The following is a 17,244-nucleotide window of genomic DNA, read 5'->3' as shown; positions in this document are numbered from 1 at the left end:
ATTGTTAATTTATCCAACTTTATCAAATAATCTGACGACTTCGATTAAAGTAACATTCTCAAGAGTCAACACCAACAACTTTATTTATCTGATACAATTACATGAATAAATAATTTCTATCTACATTGATTTTTCACATAAACACTCTCAAGTAACCACCTGATGTGATATGGTCGATCGAGCGGCCTAGTATGAAACTCCCTGTCTAGCTTTCGACTTCCAACTTCCACCAGTTTGTGACTGATATGTTTGAGGGGCATTCGAGTTTGTGCCCCTACGGAGATGAATTAGTCTGATTTTGCTAGGATACCCTCGTAATCCTTCGATTCAGATAGTCGCTAACATAAGCGAAGTGATTTGCCACCTCACTCACAATAAGAAAGAAGTTTTGTGTCTTACATTATAACTATACTAAAACGCAAACAGCAAAAGGACAAACAAAATGAACAGTGACATGACTCTTTTGACCCTTTCTGTTCACTATTTTACTGAAATGCCATTGACACCTGTTCATCAGTTGAGCCACCGCCGAATTCTTGCGTGGCTTCCTTTCGTTGCTGCATAAACAGATAGTGGGTGAGAGAGGAACAGATTGACAGAGAGCAAACTATGCTCTTCTTTGTTGTGATTGTCTTCGTCGACCAACACCGACCGTCAGTAACTGGGGCTTAAGATCTATTTCAAGACCCACTGAGGGAAGGTACAAGCTTCACTACGAGAAGGCTCATCCTTTGGGTCTTCTTTACTACCCACATGGCAAAACTGTCACCAGGTCTGCTTTAATTTTCAATACCCATTTTGTTAATTTACTTTCTTGAAGCCATGGTTGTGTAAAGATGTTTTTTTTTTTTTTTTTGGGTGTTGATTATGATGATTTTTTAGGTTTGTTAGGAAGAATTGAGCATTGGGTGGTTTTAACTGTGTGGGTTTGCTCAAAGGGTTTGTTAATGTTGGAAGTGTAAGGTATTTCAACACCAAGATTTTGTTTTCAATTACATTTTAGGTGAATTTTAGTATTCCCTGTTCCTTTTTGGGTCTTGCTACATTGTCTTGAAGTTACTTTTCGTAGAGGAATTTTCAAGGATTATAAGCTGGTAGGGACTAGGGAGGCCTTTTAGCCCGTCTCCTTGGGGTAACTCTAAAATTCTGTTTGTAGCTAAATATTATGATATCTGAAGCCTGAATATTATGATATCTGAACTTTAAAGCCGTGTTGGCTGTTGATTATCAAGTAACGTTATATGCCATATAGATGTGGAATAGTTGAGGAATTAGGAGCTATTTGATTGGTTTCGAAACTTGGGGCTTAGTAAGGGTTTAATCAAGCCTTCAGTTGCCTCTATAGGTAACTTTGTGTGTCGCAATTGAGATGGCAAAGACTGCATGACCTGGAGTTTGGAGTTAATATCAAGACAACAGTTACCGGTTTGTGACCCTTATTACATGTCTAGAACATGAGTGTATATGTTTATGGATCTTTTGTGATTTGTAATGCTACTATATGTATAGGCCATCTTCATGCTGATGCCTTTTTTTTGTTCAAGAAAATAATATTACTCTGATGACTAATATATTGTCTCTTTTCCTTAGATGTTTGTTATTTGGCAATGTTTCTTTAAAATGAATCCAACAAACTTAAATTGTATATGTGCTTTTATATGATTACCCTGACATATATATGCCGCAACGTCTTCAATAGCGTGCTTTTATAAACAAGCATATATTCATTATAAACAAGCAATATATTCAGGAGTTTCCTTGAATGTATTGATAATCATTGTAAACAAGCAATATATTCCAAAGGTTAGGGACTTCAAATGCTCTTCTTTTCTATTGATAATCATCTGTACTTTGCAATAAATTGATTACACATGCTATCAATTCACCAAGAACTAATTGACAGGGGACAAGGGGAAGACTTGGAAGGAGTTCGTCATAAGTGTATCCATTATACTATCAGCAGTTTTTATTGTACTTTGTGCTGTCTATCTTTGGCAGAAAAGAGGATTGGAAAATGTCCAAGGTACATGGATTGATACTCTTTAATTATAATATAATTTTCTAGGATTACCAACTAAACGTTATCTATAATTCTAACCTTGCTGCAGATGAAGAAAGAAGCTAGCATGGACTTTTACCTGAATTTTAAACCCCACTGGAGTCACAATCATAGAAGAAGACAAAATGGAAAGTTCTGAAGAGCTGTTGTTCATTGATCTAGCTACTATAAGGAAAGCTACCAATGACTTTTCAGATTCAAACAAGCTTGGACAAGGTGGATTGGTGCTGTGTACAAGGTAATATAGCTCCTATAGTTCTAGATGGTGAAGTAATGGTTCATAGTTGGCTGAGTAAGACCAAATGTGTGCAATTTTGGAAGTACTCTCAGGGTTGGCTAGCTGGGAAAGAAGTAGCTGTTAAAGACTATCAAAAAAAGTCGTGGCAAGGCTTAGAGGAAATTGCAGTAATAGTATACAAAATGAACTTTGGCTTAAATAATTTTTGTATACATAATTTGGCTCAAAAGAAGATATCATTATTGTGCTAACCATTTCAATTTTCTAATGAACTTGGGCTTAAAAAATATGGAGTTTAAAAATGAGAAAAGCCAACGTTTGTAAGCTGTGTTAGCCTTAGGTCTATTCTAGGTGTTTTTTGATGCATGATAATCAGTATTTGTCTCCTCAAACTTGCAGTTTAGTTGTAATGTAGATCTTGGCTCTTGCTTTGGCCTCACTATCTGCAAATATATCAAGAGCAAGAACATTTTTTTTATAAATAATTTGCATTATTATTTCCTAAATTTGTGATCTGCCTTATCAATTCAGTTCATTAGGTAGTTTCTTTTCCTTATAGTTTTTTTATTTATTTTCTTTTAATTTTTTTAATGCATTCATACCATATTGGAATACATATGCTAAATGTAAACTTTTGTGGCTGGTGAACAACCGAGTCAGAGAGAGTGAAGCCATTGGATCAAAATCATGTTCAGAAAAGTTCATCCAAGTTCTTCGTAGTCAATTGTAAAACTGGATTTCACTTTTGTTTGTTTTTTGTTTCTTCGGTATGTGATTGTAGTATATGAATGACTTTATGATGTACTTCTAATTGTTGCAGGGTAACAAAAACATCTTCCAAGTTTGGATTTTATAGAACATCATGTGGATATTTAGTCTTCATGAGCAACGGGTTACGATTTTTTTTTTTGTTTACAGTAAAAAACAACCAAATTACTGTACATTAATCAACTATAAAACCCGCAGCAAAACGCGGGCACACTAACTAGTGGAATCAATTCCTCCATTCTTTGGTAAAAGATACGGAGCAGCATCGTCATGGGGTCATGTACTCTGCATAGCATATAGAGTAAAAGCATCACAGATCTTTACCCCACCGAATTTGAAATGTGCATCTCAATCAGAATCTGTCGGCAGTATCCAGATCCCGCCACGTGTCCAGTCAATACTTGTCCCCCAATCTGGGCCCCACCGAATCCTTATCCTGAATCTCACCGTATCCGAAAAAAAGCACAAACTTCACTCTTTACTCTTTAGGGCTCTGCTCTCGAAAAACCATGCCCACCTGAACCACCCAATCCTCCGCCGTCCGATCAATGTCATCGCCGCCGTCGTCGTCGGCGTTCTCCGTGATCTGCCTGCTCCACGCGGCGATCGCCATCGCGTGCGGCGCGTCCATGATGTTCTACATGTCGGATCTGTACACCTTGGGGCACGGAGTCGAGACGGCGCAGAAGCTTCTCGGGTCGACGCCGCACGACCAGCTCCTGATCCGGACCTCCGACTCGTTCTCCGGGTTGCTCCTCTTCGCGATCGGGTTCCTGCTCCTCATGGTCTCCTTTGTCAGAGATCGCGAGTTCCAGAGCTTCTTCGCCAAGGGCTGCACGCTCCTCCATGTCTTCATGGGCCTCTGGCGCTGCTACTTCGAGCGCAGGGTCGAGGATCTCGCCTGGGATTGGCTCCGGCAGACCGTCGGCGACGTCGTTTTGGCCCTCTCTTGGGTCTTCTTCCTTGTGTACTCGTGGAGAGAAAAGTACGATTAAGCCCCTCCCTCTCTTTCTCTCTCTCTCTCACTATTTTTTCAGCTTGTTAAAACTTGTATCAAGGGTAAAAATGTCAAAAATTCACCGAGTTTGTGTTGGTGTTTCCTGTAAATTTCGATGTTTCTTGTTGTTGGATTTTTACTTACAGGATAGTGGAATTGGTAATCTCTGCTGTAAATATTCACTCTTTTTTGGATAATAAAACTCATATTTTGATGGTAATTCTTGTTTACATTAAAGGTTAATGAAATAGTAACTTGGTGAACTTGAACAATGTGGTGATGATATGTAAGAGCATGATAGCTTTATGGTTTTGTTGATATTGTTCTATTGGGGATTGAACAATGATAGTGTAATCAACTGCTACAATTTTGGTGTTTCGTAGTGCGCCACTGCTGCGTAATCTGTTACAATAATTTGACAATGTATATTCCTGCTCTGCTCCTAGCAATCTTGTTTTTGCTTCACTGCTTCCATTATTTTACTTTCAGTTTTTGCGTAGAGACGTATTAAGTTGTGCTCTATTTTGTTAGTGTTCTGTTCCTTTCTGTTGATTATGTATTTGTTGACTGTTAATATATGAATTAGGCATGACATGTGCATGGTTGGGAATATAATAGGCTTTAAATCATTAACCAATTTCCCAGTTGCCGAGCTATAGAGTTCATGAGGACATAATTAAGTTTGATTTTGCTAAGGTTTATTTGATATTAGCAGGATGAATTATTGCTGCTTGATGAGTGTTTCTCTTATAGGGACTGAGGTCAACTCAGTCTCAAGTTAGGCGTAGTATCATCATCAATTACGAGTTTACAATCTTTTCACAGGTGCTTTCTTTTTCTAGACCCAAGTTGTGTCAAACCTCAAACTGATATACTATTAGGAATTCCTCTTGCTGTAACCCCGGGTTCTGAGCTTGACATGAGCAGCTCATATGGTGAAACCCCAGCCCCACATCTGTTGCGTAGGCTTGAATTTGAATTTCTTTGTGCAATCTCCTTTTCAATCCTCTTCGTATCCATTGAAAATCTGTAGAATGCCTCAATAATAACTGGGTCAGCTGACCAAGTGGACAGGTCTTTTCTTTCCCCAATATACTCCTCATCCGGGGAGTGCGCTGAGATGATGTCTGTCACTGCCATATACTTTGTTGCTTCGAGTAAACTTGGCAATGATGATAAAAAATATTTCTCTGGATCCTCAATGAAAGTAGCGTACTCTAGTTCATGTTCTTGTGGCAGTAATCTCCGCATGTGTGGTGGGCGGGTTGGGACATATCCGCCATAAGGATACTGCCCATAGTTCAATGCAGCGTGGTATGCTGATGAGAGCCAAATGATGGTGGTGAGAATGGAGGCAAGATCATCTGGAGTAGAGAGTTGTGGCCACCAGCTAGCATGGCGAAGGTCGGCATGGCCTGAATTGATCCATTCCTTGTACCAGGCTTGCAGTTCTGTATCAGAATCAACCGCAGCTGTATCAGGATAGTAATAATGGACATAGGTTTGAACCAATCTCTCAATTGCTGCCCATATGAGGAGTCCATCTGTTGCGTAAGGATAATCTTCAATCAGTAGTCTTAGTCCATGGACTTGACTGGGGTCTGGTGTTGCTATTCCTCTATGTAGAAATATAAATAAAGTAAATTCTAGGAAATAATGTTCACATACGATGACAATATAAATTGAGTGAAAGTCTTTTGAAATTAATTATGTACCTTCTGATGAGATCTGCAGGAAGGCCCTCAAGGTCAAACCGCCACCAGTCTCGATATGCAGCACAACTAATCTCCATGCTATGTTTGCCAGCAGTGAAAGTAGACTCAATTATTCCTTCAGAATTGATCAGAAACTGACGGGCCAATGCATTTATCTTCATTGTGTATCGCATGTGAGGTTTGAGAAGCCTGTAGATGGGATGCATCGCACTCAGCTGCCGGTGGGTTGCTATGATAAATGTTTCCATACACGCATGGCTGCGTAACCTGTTATAAGGAATTGAAATTTGAGCCTCGATGAACCTTATTCAAGGCATTTTATAAAGATTCTTTCATGTTGAATGTTATGAGCGATACGGAAACTGCTGGTGTGGATTACCAGTGATGAATGAGTTGATGAACGCAGGAATCATTGGAGCATACATGGGCTTTGCCAAGTTCCCAAAGCCAATTTGTTGTAGCATCAACTGGAGGAGTGAGAACCTGCTTGGATGGTGAATCTGAATTGGTTTGATGGAGACTGAGCTCAATAGCAATCGGCTTCAATGTTCCCAATGAGGTGAGGAAGAAAAGTGTACGTGTTGCATAAGCTTTTCGGTCATCCATAGCATTTATTTGGTTGATAAACGGAAGGAAAATGTCATGATAGTCTAGTATGAACAGCTTGTTTTCTTCCAATGCCTGAAAAGTTACCACAGCCATATATTTACTCTGATAGATCAATACAATCCATCAGTTTTGTAGATGATATTTAGATTATCTACCTGTTGCACGGACATGCCATTTAGATGGCCTTGTATATGTTCTTCCTTGAGTGCCGATTCTTGTGGGCCATAAGTGGAGGCATTCAGTTTGCTTACAGGTGGGAATGTTGTGAGCCTCTCTATGCTTAGAGGATTTATGCCTGCAATTGCTTGACGTCCAAATTCGTCGTCTGGCAAACCACAAGCTGTAAACCCTGAAAATGGAGTGAGATATGAAGTACACCTAGCTGTTTGTTGAATCATGTTTAGGGTCAATTTTGAAACAGACCAGTACCCAGGCTTGTTTAGATAAGACGGGTCCTTACTTGAGTTTAATTTTGTTGGGTCAAATTTTAGGTATTCCTGGACTTTGTTCAAAATATTTGGCAAGGGAAGATTCCTCATATTCTTTGTTATTGAAGGCATGCCGTCTCTATACAGACCAGTTATGTCTGAATATGCCTTGAATTCATCACTATCCCTGGCAACTTTTGTTAGTGCAGGAATAATGTGCCTCATAATTGCCTTTAACCTTCCAAGATCAAAAGCTTCTCTCTTGGACTCTTCAAACTCTTCATCTCTAGGCACATAAAGTGTCGAGAATTCATTTACTGGTGACTCCAGTTTCTCATCTGTTGAATTAAGAACATGGATGTCAAATGCTAGCTAGAAATCAATCGAATTTATTCTGATAGTGTACCTGATATATCGAGTTACTAACATGTACTACTGTTACAGTATCACTATATGTCGAACAAATGAATCACCTGTCTTGGTTGGAGGACCTCCAGTTCGACAGTGTCTAGGGTATGGGTGATTGCTGCCTCCAAGAATGGGTCTAATGTATTCAATTCCCTTGTTTGGATTTCCAATGTTGCTGTAAGTATCGTAGTCGTATATTCTATCAGATGGCTTTCGAAGTCCTGTCCCATCACCCCTTAGTTGAATTAGCTCCATTTCTCTCAGCTCTTTAATCCCTGCTGGTGTCTCACTAGGTAAGTATGCCTGCAAAGTTGAAATTTATTGATTGTTACAATATGTTCATTCATATATGCAATTTACATGCATGACTTACACTATTGTGCAAGAATTTAACTTCATTATCATCACCTTGGTAGAAAAGAAGATTCTTTTTGCAGGGTTAGCATGCTCTGATTGAACCCAAGAGTTGCAGGCAAAATGAACAACACCTTCGATGTTGATGCTATCTAAATAAAACTCGCTGTTGTATCTGTTGCTGACTGTGATGGCTCCTGGCATCCCAAAGTTTGAATCCACCACAAATTTAACTTGGTAAGTAATGCACTTCCCAGCACCCATTTTCAAAGTCTCTTTCCAATGTAATATTGCTTCCTCACTCAGCTTTGGCTTCATTTCCTCTGCATTTGTTTAAACATGTACATGATCAAGGGAGATGTCAAAGATTAATAATCAGTGATATCAATACATAAACCGGAGATTATATATATAGCAAATTAAGCAGCTTACTTGTGTGGATTTGTGTACTAACAAGCTGTAGGACAACACCCTTGTGATTATGATGATCACCCTGGCCATTAGGTGAAGCATAATTGCCAAGCAGCCTAAGCATCATGTCTTTCATAGTATTTAACTTATTTTCACTTTTCCTTTTGACAGTGACTAGAGCAATGAGTTCCAAAGGCAGTGCAGGCTGCCGCTTCGCATTCTCTGAAGCTGCATCAACTGCTACATCACCGGATCCTGCTGCAAGTTCCAAAGGCATTGCAGGCTGCTGCTTCTCGTTCTCTGCAGCAACTCCAACAGCAACAGCGGTGTATGCTGGTATATGATCCACATGAGCGCGAGCGGCCGCCACTTTCTTTCTCTCACTTTGGTGCCATCTCTTCTTCGTCGAACAAATGAAATTAATGGCAAAACTAGAACGGAGCATGTGATGATTATACCTCCTAATATTTAATGGAAATCTTGAAATGCGATTGGAATGAAGTGCTTCTACTGCAAATGCGTCCAAAATGTTTCTCACCATTGTTGTTTTACAATATAACTAGGGAAATATCAAATGCATGTATAATAGCATATATATACAAGCTCGTCTTGTGAATAACTGATGGCTCAAGGTTGGTATACAGATTGGTTCGAACTATGGCAAGGGATGGAGGAAACATCAAATCGATGTATGGTATCAAGTAGTTTTGAGACGCACACGTCCATGTGCCATCGTACTAGAGTGAGAGTCCGAGCTTAGAATGGACGGTCGGAACAGATATATCTTATCATATCAACTGGAAATTTGGCAGAGATGGTGATTTGGAGGATTTAGAAGATGAATCTGATAGATTGCAAAGCCAGATTATTAAAGATTTGTGGTTTCAATGACTCCAGCGTATCATGTTTAATGTCTACGCTCAAGGGCGGAATCACGTGCATGGTTGCAGAGCCAGAACTACAATGGCCTCTTGTTTTGTAGGGTTCTTAATGTAACGTACATTTGTTGAAAAGCCAAGTAACGGAATTTTGGTGTTGAGTTCATTTTTCAGTTCCATTATTTTTTGAACTAAATTCTGCTTACTACCCTGTATTTTCAAGGGTTCATCAGTTCAGTCTCTGCATTTTTAATTTAATCAGAAAAGTCCTTACACTCTCTAATTTCATCAAAGGGATTTTGTCCATTTATCCCATTTCTAGGGATTTTTTTCCCACTTACCCCATTAAGTTTTTTTAATTCTCTCTTACCCAATACACTCTAAGGGAGTCTTCCCTAATACCCCATTAAGATTTTTTTTTTGTTTTTATTTTTTTTTAATACCATTTCACCCTCACCCCTTTGTTACTTAGAGAGAGAGAGAGAGAAACCATGGGAGACTTCGCCGGTGACCAACCGGCTGCCGGATTCCGGCCAACTTTCGCCGGAATCCGGTCACCGGTCGCCGGATTCCGGTCACCTACTGCCGCCCACCGGAATTTGCTGAAAATCTCACCGGAAAGTTTTTTTTGCCCCCAATAGACATTTATTGCCCCCTAGTAGATGGACAATAAACCTCTATTGCCCCAATAGTCTATTGCCCCCTAATAGACGTCTATTACCCTCCAATAGACGACTATCAGCCATGTATTGCTCCCCAATAGACGACTATCAACCATGTATTGCTCCCCAATAGAAGCCTATTGCCCCCCAATAGGACTTTCAGTTGCCAGAATGGGAACTAATCTACCTAAATTTAGACAAATAAAACTTTGATTACAGAAAAAAAACAAGGAGATTACATCAATTCAAAACGTCTATTGCCCCCCAATAGCCGTCTATTTCCCCCCAATAGAACTTTCGATAGCCAGAATGAGAACTAATCTTCCTAAAATTAGATAAATAAAACTTTGATTAAGCAAAAAAACGAATAGATTACATTAATTCAGACGTCTATTGCTCCCCAATAGATGGTTATTGGGGAGCAATAGAATACTATTTTTCCTGTTTTCTTTCCTTTCGGGCCTTTTGTTGCAAAACAGAAGTAGCACCATTTTGATTTGCCCCCAATACAACTTTTTTTTCTTTTTCTTTTTTTCCTTTCCTTCTCGGATTTCTTCCCACAGTTTACAAAAAAAAAAAAATGATTTGGGCACCCAAGACCAGAGCACCCTCAGGCGACAAACCTGCCGGCGTCGGACTTGGTGGGCTACTGCTCGATGAGAACATCGCTGGCGACTCTGAAGGAGTTTCAGACGAAGGAATGCTCGAGGAAGATGCTTTGGGCACCCAATCATCTTTCTTCTCTGCCACAACCTGCGTAGAGCACTGGAGGATAATCGACGTTGATGATGTCAGTCGATTCGAGGCGGTGCCGTTTTCGATCTTTGGCTGTCGAAGGCGAAACCATCTGAAACCGGAATCGAAATCTTCCGGTGAGAGATGTTGTGCTTCTGTCCGTGTTTCGACGACAACCACTAGTCCACCACCGGACTTTCGAAGACGTGGACCGGTCCTACTCATCTCCTCGACCTAAATCCTGTTTCGACGCCGCGCCGGAGTTAGAGATCAGAGAGAGAGAAAGACCGGAGGTGGAGATCGGGGAAAGAGACAGAAGAGAGAGAGAGATATGAGGCAGAGATCGGGGAAGAGAGAGGAGAGGAGGGAGAGGCATAAAATGTAATTCAATAATTAGATTGAGGGCATAATAGTCATTTCTCTTTAAATTGGGTTAGTGGGAATAAAAATCTGTTGCTGGGGTAAGTGGGATAATTTTTGCTCATTTTGAGGCTTTTGGTCAAGGACCCTTCATCAAATCAATCCAATCCATCAATTTTCGGGGAAAATTTCCAAACTACCAATCTGCATTCACACCATTGAGGCGTCGGAGGGCTGCCTAATGATGGGTAGTTTGGGAATTTTCCCTATGAGAAGGTCCCACGTTAACAATTTAACCGCAAAATTGACTGAATAGTGACGGATTGGATCGATTTGATGAAATTGGAGAGTACAATGACTTTTTTTATTAAATTAGAAGTGTAGGGACTAAACTGATGAACCCTTGAAAGTACAAGGTAGTAAGCAGAATTTAATCCTTATTTTTTAATAAACCGTCCATTCAAACTCTTATCACATCCCCGAATCAAAAAAATTAAATCACGTGGAACTTTATAACTCAAGTTTCATTACTATCTTCTGCTAAGAGTCTAAGATTTTTATAGAGACTCTTAATATTATTTCAAGATATTCTCTTGATGCTTATTATTATAATATAGGATTTAAGATTTATGTTCTCCTTTTATATCATACACACTTTCATTAATTAAGACTTAAAGGCGGCCGTACCCGCTCCATTTCCCAAAAAGAAAAAGAAAAGAGTTAAAACTTTTTTTTTTTTTTTGACATGACCACACATGCTATCACAATTAAGAACAATATATACGATTACATGTGGGCATGCACATTCATTCCAGTCCAACCTATTGATACAATGGTAATCATCAATTTGGCTGAAAATTTGCAGAGATGATCTTACATTAGTACCTAAAAACTGAATGGTCGAGATGTTGATATGCAACCGAAAAGTGCGAAGCTTCGCTCTGGATAAAATCTGTGTGTATGTGTGCTCCTCTTGTAATATCAAGAAGTTTGAGTGATTGAGTCTCACACCATATCCCATCGTACTATTATTATGTTTTTGCATTAGGGTTGCGAGAATCCGAATTTGAAACTGATAGTTAGAACATAGATATCTTATCATATCAACCAAATATTTTGCAGAGAAGGTAATTTGGAGGATTTAGAAGATGAATCTAATTGCAGAGCTAGATAATTAAAGAAATGTAGCTTCAATAGTTCTAGGGTATCATGTTTAATGTCTACACTTAAAGGCACAATCCTGTAGGAAAAACAATCCGATTTGAAGTTAGTCATTAGATCTTCTAGTTAATCATTAGGGTTTTTGTCCATTTACCCCATTTCTAGAGATTTTTTTCCCACTTATCCCATTAAGTTTTTTTAATTCCCTCTTACCCAAAACACTCTAAGGAGGTCTTCTCTAATACCCCATTAAGTTTTTTTTTTTGTTTTTTTTTTAATACCATTTTACGGTTTTTACCCTCACCTTTGTTACTTAGAGAGAGAGAGAGAGAGAGAGAGAGAGAGAGAGAAATCATAAGAGACTTCGCCGGAGCCCCGTCACAAGCCTTCGGATTCTGGTCACCAGTCGCCGGCCAACTTTCTCAGGAATCCGGTCACCGGACTTTTCCGAAAACCTCACCGGAAAGGTTTATTGCCCCCAATAGACATCTATTGCCCTCCCCCCCCCCCAATAGACGTCTATCAGCCATGTATTGCCCTCCAATAGATGTCTATTGTCCCCTAATAGAACTTTCGGTTGCCAGAATATGAACTAATCTCCCTAAATTTAGACAAATAAAACTTTGTATAAAGAAAAAAAAAACAAACAGATTATATCAATTTAAAAACGTCTATTGCTTCCCAATACACGTCTATTGTCCCCCAATAGACCTTTAACAGACCTCTATTACCCCAATAGAACCTTTAACAGATTCCTGCACTTGGTCCTTTTTAGTTTCCATCAACTCAATCATCATAAATAGAAATATAGGAGCAGTCAAGTTTGCCTAAATTCTATTAAAAAGATATTCATGATGAGACTGAAACAGTCAATTATCAGTACAGAGACTCTCGACTCAAAAAGAAAATTTGACTCATTCGATCCCAAAGAGGTGACAAACCTAAATGAAGATTCAATGGACTAAAGTTGATGGCACCAAGCACATCAACAATATTGAAAGAGCAAAGCAAAAGAAAAGACCTTATAAATAATTAAAGGTTTCAGCATGCAGACTAAGATTGAGCTTAACAATTATATAGTCAAAGATGATTAACAATAGCCAAATATTCAGGAGAATCCATTGAGAGACAAAGCACAACTGACAATGGGAGCTAGCCAATAGATAATTAAGCAATAAGAGACATGGGCATTAAAGGTGCAAAGTACCAAATAAACTCTTTCTCCCCACCAAACTCTCTCTCCATTTAATCACGAAGGCCACCCAGAGAAAAAAACCAATTCGCCTCCTACATTTTGTCAGCAACGAAATCACACACATAGTCACACACTTGCAAAAGCCAAAGCAGCAATGAATAGAATCACAGACCAAGCATGAACAAGCTTCTTATCCTCCGACAGATCCTCATTCAAAAAGCTTAGCTTTCTGCGCAGCTTCATCTCTCTCTTCCCCAAATACGACTCCTTCACCTTCTTGCAGCTTCGTCGAGCACTAAGTCCGTTGAGGACGACGATAACGAGGAGATGGTGGTCTGAGATTCGTCAGAGTCTGTATTCTCCTCCTCCGATGAAGATGACGCCGTTGCCCACAACATGGTGACGGAGAGAGTCTGCTAGTGACAGATCGTGTTGGGGAGAGAGAGAGAGAGAGATTTGTACACCGGTAGGATGGAGAGAGACAGAGTGGCAGTGGCTGTAGATTAATAATTAGATTGAGGGTAGAAAAGTCATTTTGCTTCAGATTGTGTTAGTGAGAATAAAAATCTGTTGTTGGGGGTAAGGAGGATAATTTTTGCTCATTTTAGTGCTTTGGGTCAAGAACCCTAATCATTATAGTATCTATTAAAACTCATAATCTATTTCTTCGATCGGAGACTTAAATAATTCATAGATTTTCAATTTAGTTAATTGAATTAAAGATATGTAAAATTTATGGGATCTCATATCAAATGGTCTTTTATAAATATCACGTTCTTGGTTGTACGTAGAGTGATCACGTCCAATTGCCTTTTGTGTAGGGCCTTCATTGTATGTTACATTTAATGTAAGTTCATTTTTGAGTTCCATTAGCTTTTTAGTGAACTCTCTTCCTTCGAACTCTTGCCACATTTATGCATGAATCACACCTCAAGTATAAGAGCCAAGTTATAGTGTATGAGATTATGAGTAGGGGATATCATACCCAAAGGATTGGAAAACCCACTCTAGCTAGGGAAAACCTAAAGGGTGTTAGATGAATGTGCAAATATACAAATTACAAACAAGGGCTCACAAGTGAACCAAAGTTCATGGTGAATATATGCAAGATGGTGTAGTGGTTTGATTTTGACTTTGGAGATGGTTTCAACTCAAATGAACACAAGATAAAAACTTGAAATGTAAACTAGGCTATGCTAAACTAGATGTGATAGAATGGATGAAAGTTAGAGCTTTAGGTTGTTCACCATAGCATCCCTTGCATGCATTGGTGTTCAAACTATAAGTAATGCAATACCAAATATCTAATTACCCTCTTAGAATCTGGATAGGACTACTAAGCCTCAACTCCTTTGATTTAATTAATTTCCACCGGATAAGTGCGAAATTAACTACCCAAGAACAAGTTATATTACTAGATAAGTATCAATTCCTTGCTCCTCGATGCATAAAGGTTTGAGTTTAAATAATCAAGCAAGCAAACCAATTCTAGGTTTAGGTGATTTTAACTCACTGCCTTCACATACACACCTAGTATGCTATCATGCTATTAATGTTCAAAGCTGGCTACTCTCTAAACATTGTTCATGTAATGACAAATGTAAAGTATTCGATCGAATTAGCTAGAATCAAATACAAGCACTCAATTCTTGAATTAGCATGTGAAGGTGATCATGGAAATTGCATCAAATAAGATTCAAACATCAATTCATTACAAGTTTGGCTAGGGCTTTCAACCCTAGCCCCAACAATAGACTACTCACACATATCTACATAAACTAGCATCAACATAATGGAAAACATTAAGTTATCAAAGAATAGAGTTTAGAAATGACTAAGGATGATCACAAGTGAAAGATGATGAAGTGATGATCATGAAAACTTTGTCATGGAGATGATGTGGTGGCTCATCTTGTATTTTCGCTTCTTCCTTGAACTCCTTCTTTAAGACTTGAGATAATGATGAAGCTTGGTATATGTAAGATGTTATAAGTAGGGATATAGTTGGAAAATGAAGTGGTGGAGATGGAGGTTTTGTGGATGAGATGGTAGTGGATTGTGTAGAGAATAGAGAGAGAAACAATGTAATGGCTAAGTGTGGGTGATGCCTCTTCCTTGTGAAGAATGGGTGCTTAAATAAATGGAGAGAGATGTGAAAATGATGTTAAGAAAGAAAAGGGAGCAGCTCAAGCATTGTAAGAAGAATGGAGGTGGACTATAAGAGTGGTAATAGTTCCCAAAAACAAGGGAAAATAATATGAGAGTGATGGTGTAGGTTAGAGTAGGAAATGATGAGTGAGAGATGGTGATTAAGCTTGAAACATGATAGATATTGAAGTGATGATGATGGTGGAATTTTGGGTAATAGGGAGTGTATGGTTGAATTGGAACAAAAAAGTTTGAAATTTGGTTAATATAGAATGATGGTAAATGGATGTAATGGAATAGATGCTATAGTAGTCATCCTCCTTGCTCCTCCATGAATATGGCCGGAAAACACATGGTACCACCGTGAGTGGTGGTTAATGGAAAAGTTGTTGGAATTTCACTTTTTTCTCCTCTTATCAAATTTTCTACAAAACATGGAATTAGAATAAGTAATTTTCATATTTTAAGCCACAAATATATATATGAATTATGATCCAACATGAAACATAATACAACTCAAGTTTCATTATTATCTTCTAGTAAGGCATGATGTTTTATGCATGTTTATTTTTTATTGTTTTTTGTGTGTGGTCATGATCACACATTCACACATGCATATCACAATTAAGAATGATATATACAATTACATGTGGGCATGCATATTCATTATGGTCCAAACTATACTAATACCATGGTGTTTGTTGGTGGGGTGTAGTCGGATTTATAACAATACTCTTCTGGCCTGTAAATCTGTAATAACCCTTGAAGAGAGGCCAACGTACGTCTTCAATCTGTCCGTTGAATTTCTAGATTTGGGTCATCCAACCTTTTCATTTAAAATGAGTACTGCTTAAAACATGAGGGGAAACAAGATAAACTTAAAATTGTATACAGCTAGATAACCCCAGCAACGACCTTTTCGAAGCAACCTAGCTACTGTTTCTAAGACATGACTGATTGTAAAGCTATGATAATAATTAATAGCCTCTAAGGATGCAAGCCAGACTTCATCATTGAGAAGAACCACGCCAGCACCAATACAGTCGGCGACCGCTCCATCGCTAATTTCATCGTAATGAGGAGCAACGCTGCCCCCCGAGATCAAGAAGCTAAGACAGGAAGCAGAGACCATCCACCTGAAAATAGGAGAAAGGTTCCCCAACCGTCATCAGAACATGATCGGAGTGCACGATCTCATTTTGGGACACCGTCGTTACCGTGAACTCAGAGTTGACAACCATGAAGCCCACCATGCTTTGATGTTCAGAAAAGGGAGGGCTGTACTCATTAGAGATAAAGGAAGAGGACGATAATTGAAAACAAGGCAAGAACAATAGCAGGAAATTGTAGCAATACGCCGTGAGCCAGCAGAGAGAAGACGAGTGAATGGTTTTCTTTGAACGCAAGTGTTACGTTACAGTAAGGTACGGTATTTTGTCAGTCAATAGTTATGAAATTTTTTTTTTCTTCTTCTGAGAAGAAGAATATTTCATTAATAACGCAAAAGATCGATTACAACACATTGGAATAACTGGTTGTGGTCTCAACACCACGACACATATTCCTACCATGATCACTAGCTACGGGCTCGTCACTCTGAGTGACATCCATGAGCAGAAATAGCCCAACCCCTAACCAAGATTTACGCCTATAATCACGGGCTGCAAATGTAACGTCCTGGACCTAAATTTTATCGTTTACTAGTCATTTGGACGGGAAACGACAATTTCTTTCACTTTTTACTTGTTTAGATACTTTTAGTGGCCCTAAAAGTTGACGTTTCGTTCGGGTCAAAATTTGAGGAAACTTCCTTCATAAAAATTGTAGAGGACGTTAAACCAAGCGCGTGCATATGTGGTGCGTAAAAATTGGGGTTCGTATGTGAAAGTTATAAGCGAAAGATTAAAGTTACTGTTTACGGTTACTGTTCATGGTAAGTTTCTATAAATAGCCGAGTTACTGTGATAAGTTTCCATTTTTGGAAACCTACCCAGCTCTTTCTCTCTCCTCCCCCGACATTTCCTTCCTCTTCGGCCCGATTCTTCCTCCTCCGATTTCTCCCTCCTCCGGCCGACCCACGGCGAAATCCGGCCATCCCCGAGCTCGTCTCCTCCCCTT

General features: G+C 39.1%; 2 protein-coding genes across 2 annotated transcripts; one reads left to right on the top strand and one right to left on the bottom strand.

Annotated features, from left to right (window-relative positions):
• The first annotated feature begins 3,509 nt into the window (after positions 1-3,509).
• LOC112167846 lies at positions 3,510-4,282 on the top strand. Its single transcript, XM_024304937.2, has one exon. The coding sequence runs from the start codon at positions 3,614-3,616 to the stop codon at positions 4,058-4,060; it is 447 nt and encodes a 148-aa protein (XP_024160705.1). The 5' UTR covers positions 3,510-3,613; the 3' UTR covers positions 4,061-4,282.
• Positions 4,283-4,908: 626 nt separating this feature from the next.
• Positions 4,909-8,144, bottom strand: LOC112167842 (linoleate 13S-lipoxygenase 3-1, chloroplastic). The gene is made up of 8 exons (XM_024304926.2): positions 8,009-8,144; positions 7,631-7,899; positions 7,288-7,525; positions 6,847-7,152; positions 6,542-6,735; positions 6,157-6,458; positions 5,778-6,044; positions 4,909-5,680 (listed from the first exon to the last, which is right to left on the bottom strand). The coding sequence occupies exons 1-8, from the start codon at positions 8,121-8,123 to the stop codon at positions 4,924-4,926; spliced, it is 2,448 nt and encodes an 815-aa protein (XP_024160694.2). The 5' UTR covers positions 8,124-8,144; the 3' UTR covers positions 4,909-4,923.
• Positions 8,145-17,244: the final 9,100 nt, after the last annotated feature.

Source organism: Rosa chinensis, chromosome 5 (assembly GCF_002994745.2).
Source record: "Rosa chinensis cultivar Old Blush chromosome 5, RchiOBHm-V2, whole genome shotgun sequence".
Classification (NCBI taxonomy): Eukaryota; Viridiplantae; Streptophyta; class Magnoliopsida; order Rosales; family Rosaceae; genus Rosa; species Rosa chinensis.
The sequence above is the reverse complement of the archived record's forward strand: the minus strand, read 5'-3'. Positions and strand labels throughout refer to the sequence as shown.

Bases quoted from the DNA above. Each gene is read 5' to 3' on its own strand.
- LOC112167842 (XM_024304926.2), bottom strand. From the start codon at position 8,123: ATGAAAGACATGATGCTTAGGCTGCTTGGCAATTATGCTTCACCTAAT. The intron at 7,153-7,287 runs GTGATTCATTTG...TTAATTCAACAG, and splicing joins AGGTCCTCCAACCAAGACAG to ATGAGAAACTGGAGTCACCA. The intron at 5,681-5,777 runs GTACATAATTAA...ATTTCTACATAG, and splicing joins CCTGCAGATCTCATCAGAAG to AGGAATAGCAACACCAGACC.
- LOC112167846 (XM_024304937.2), top strand. From the start codon at position 3,614: ATGTCATCGCCGCCGTCGTCGTCGGCGTTCTCCGTGATCTGCCTGCTC.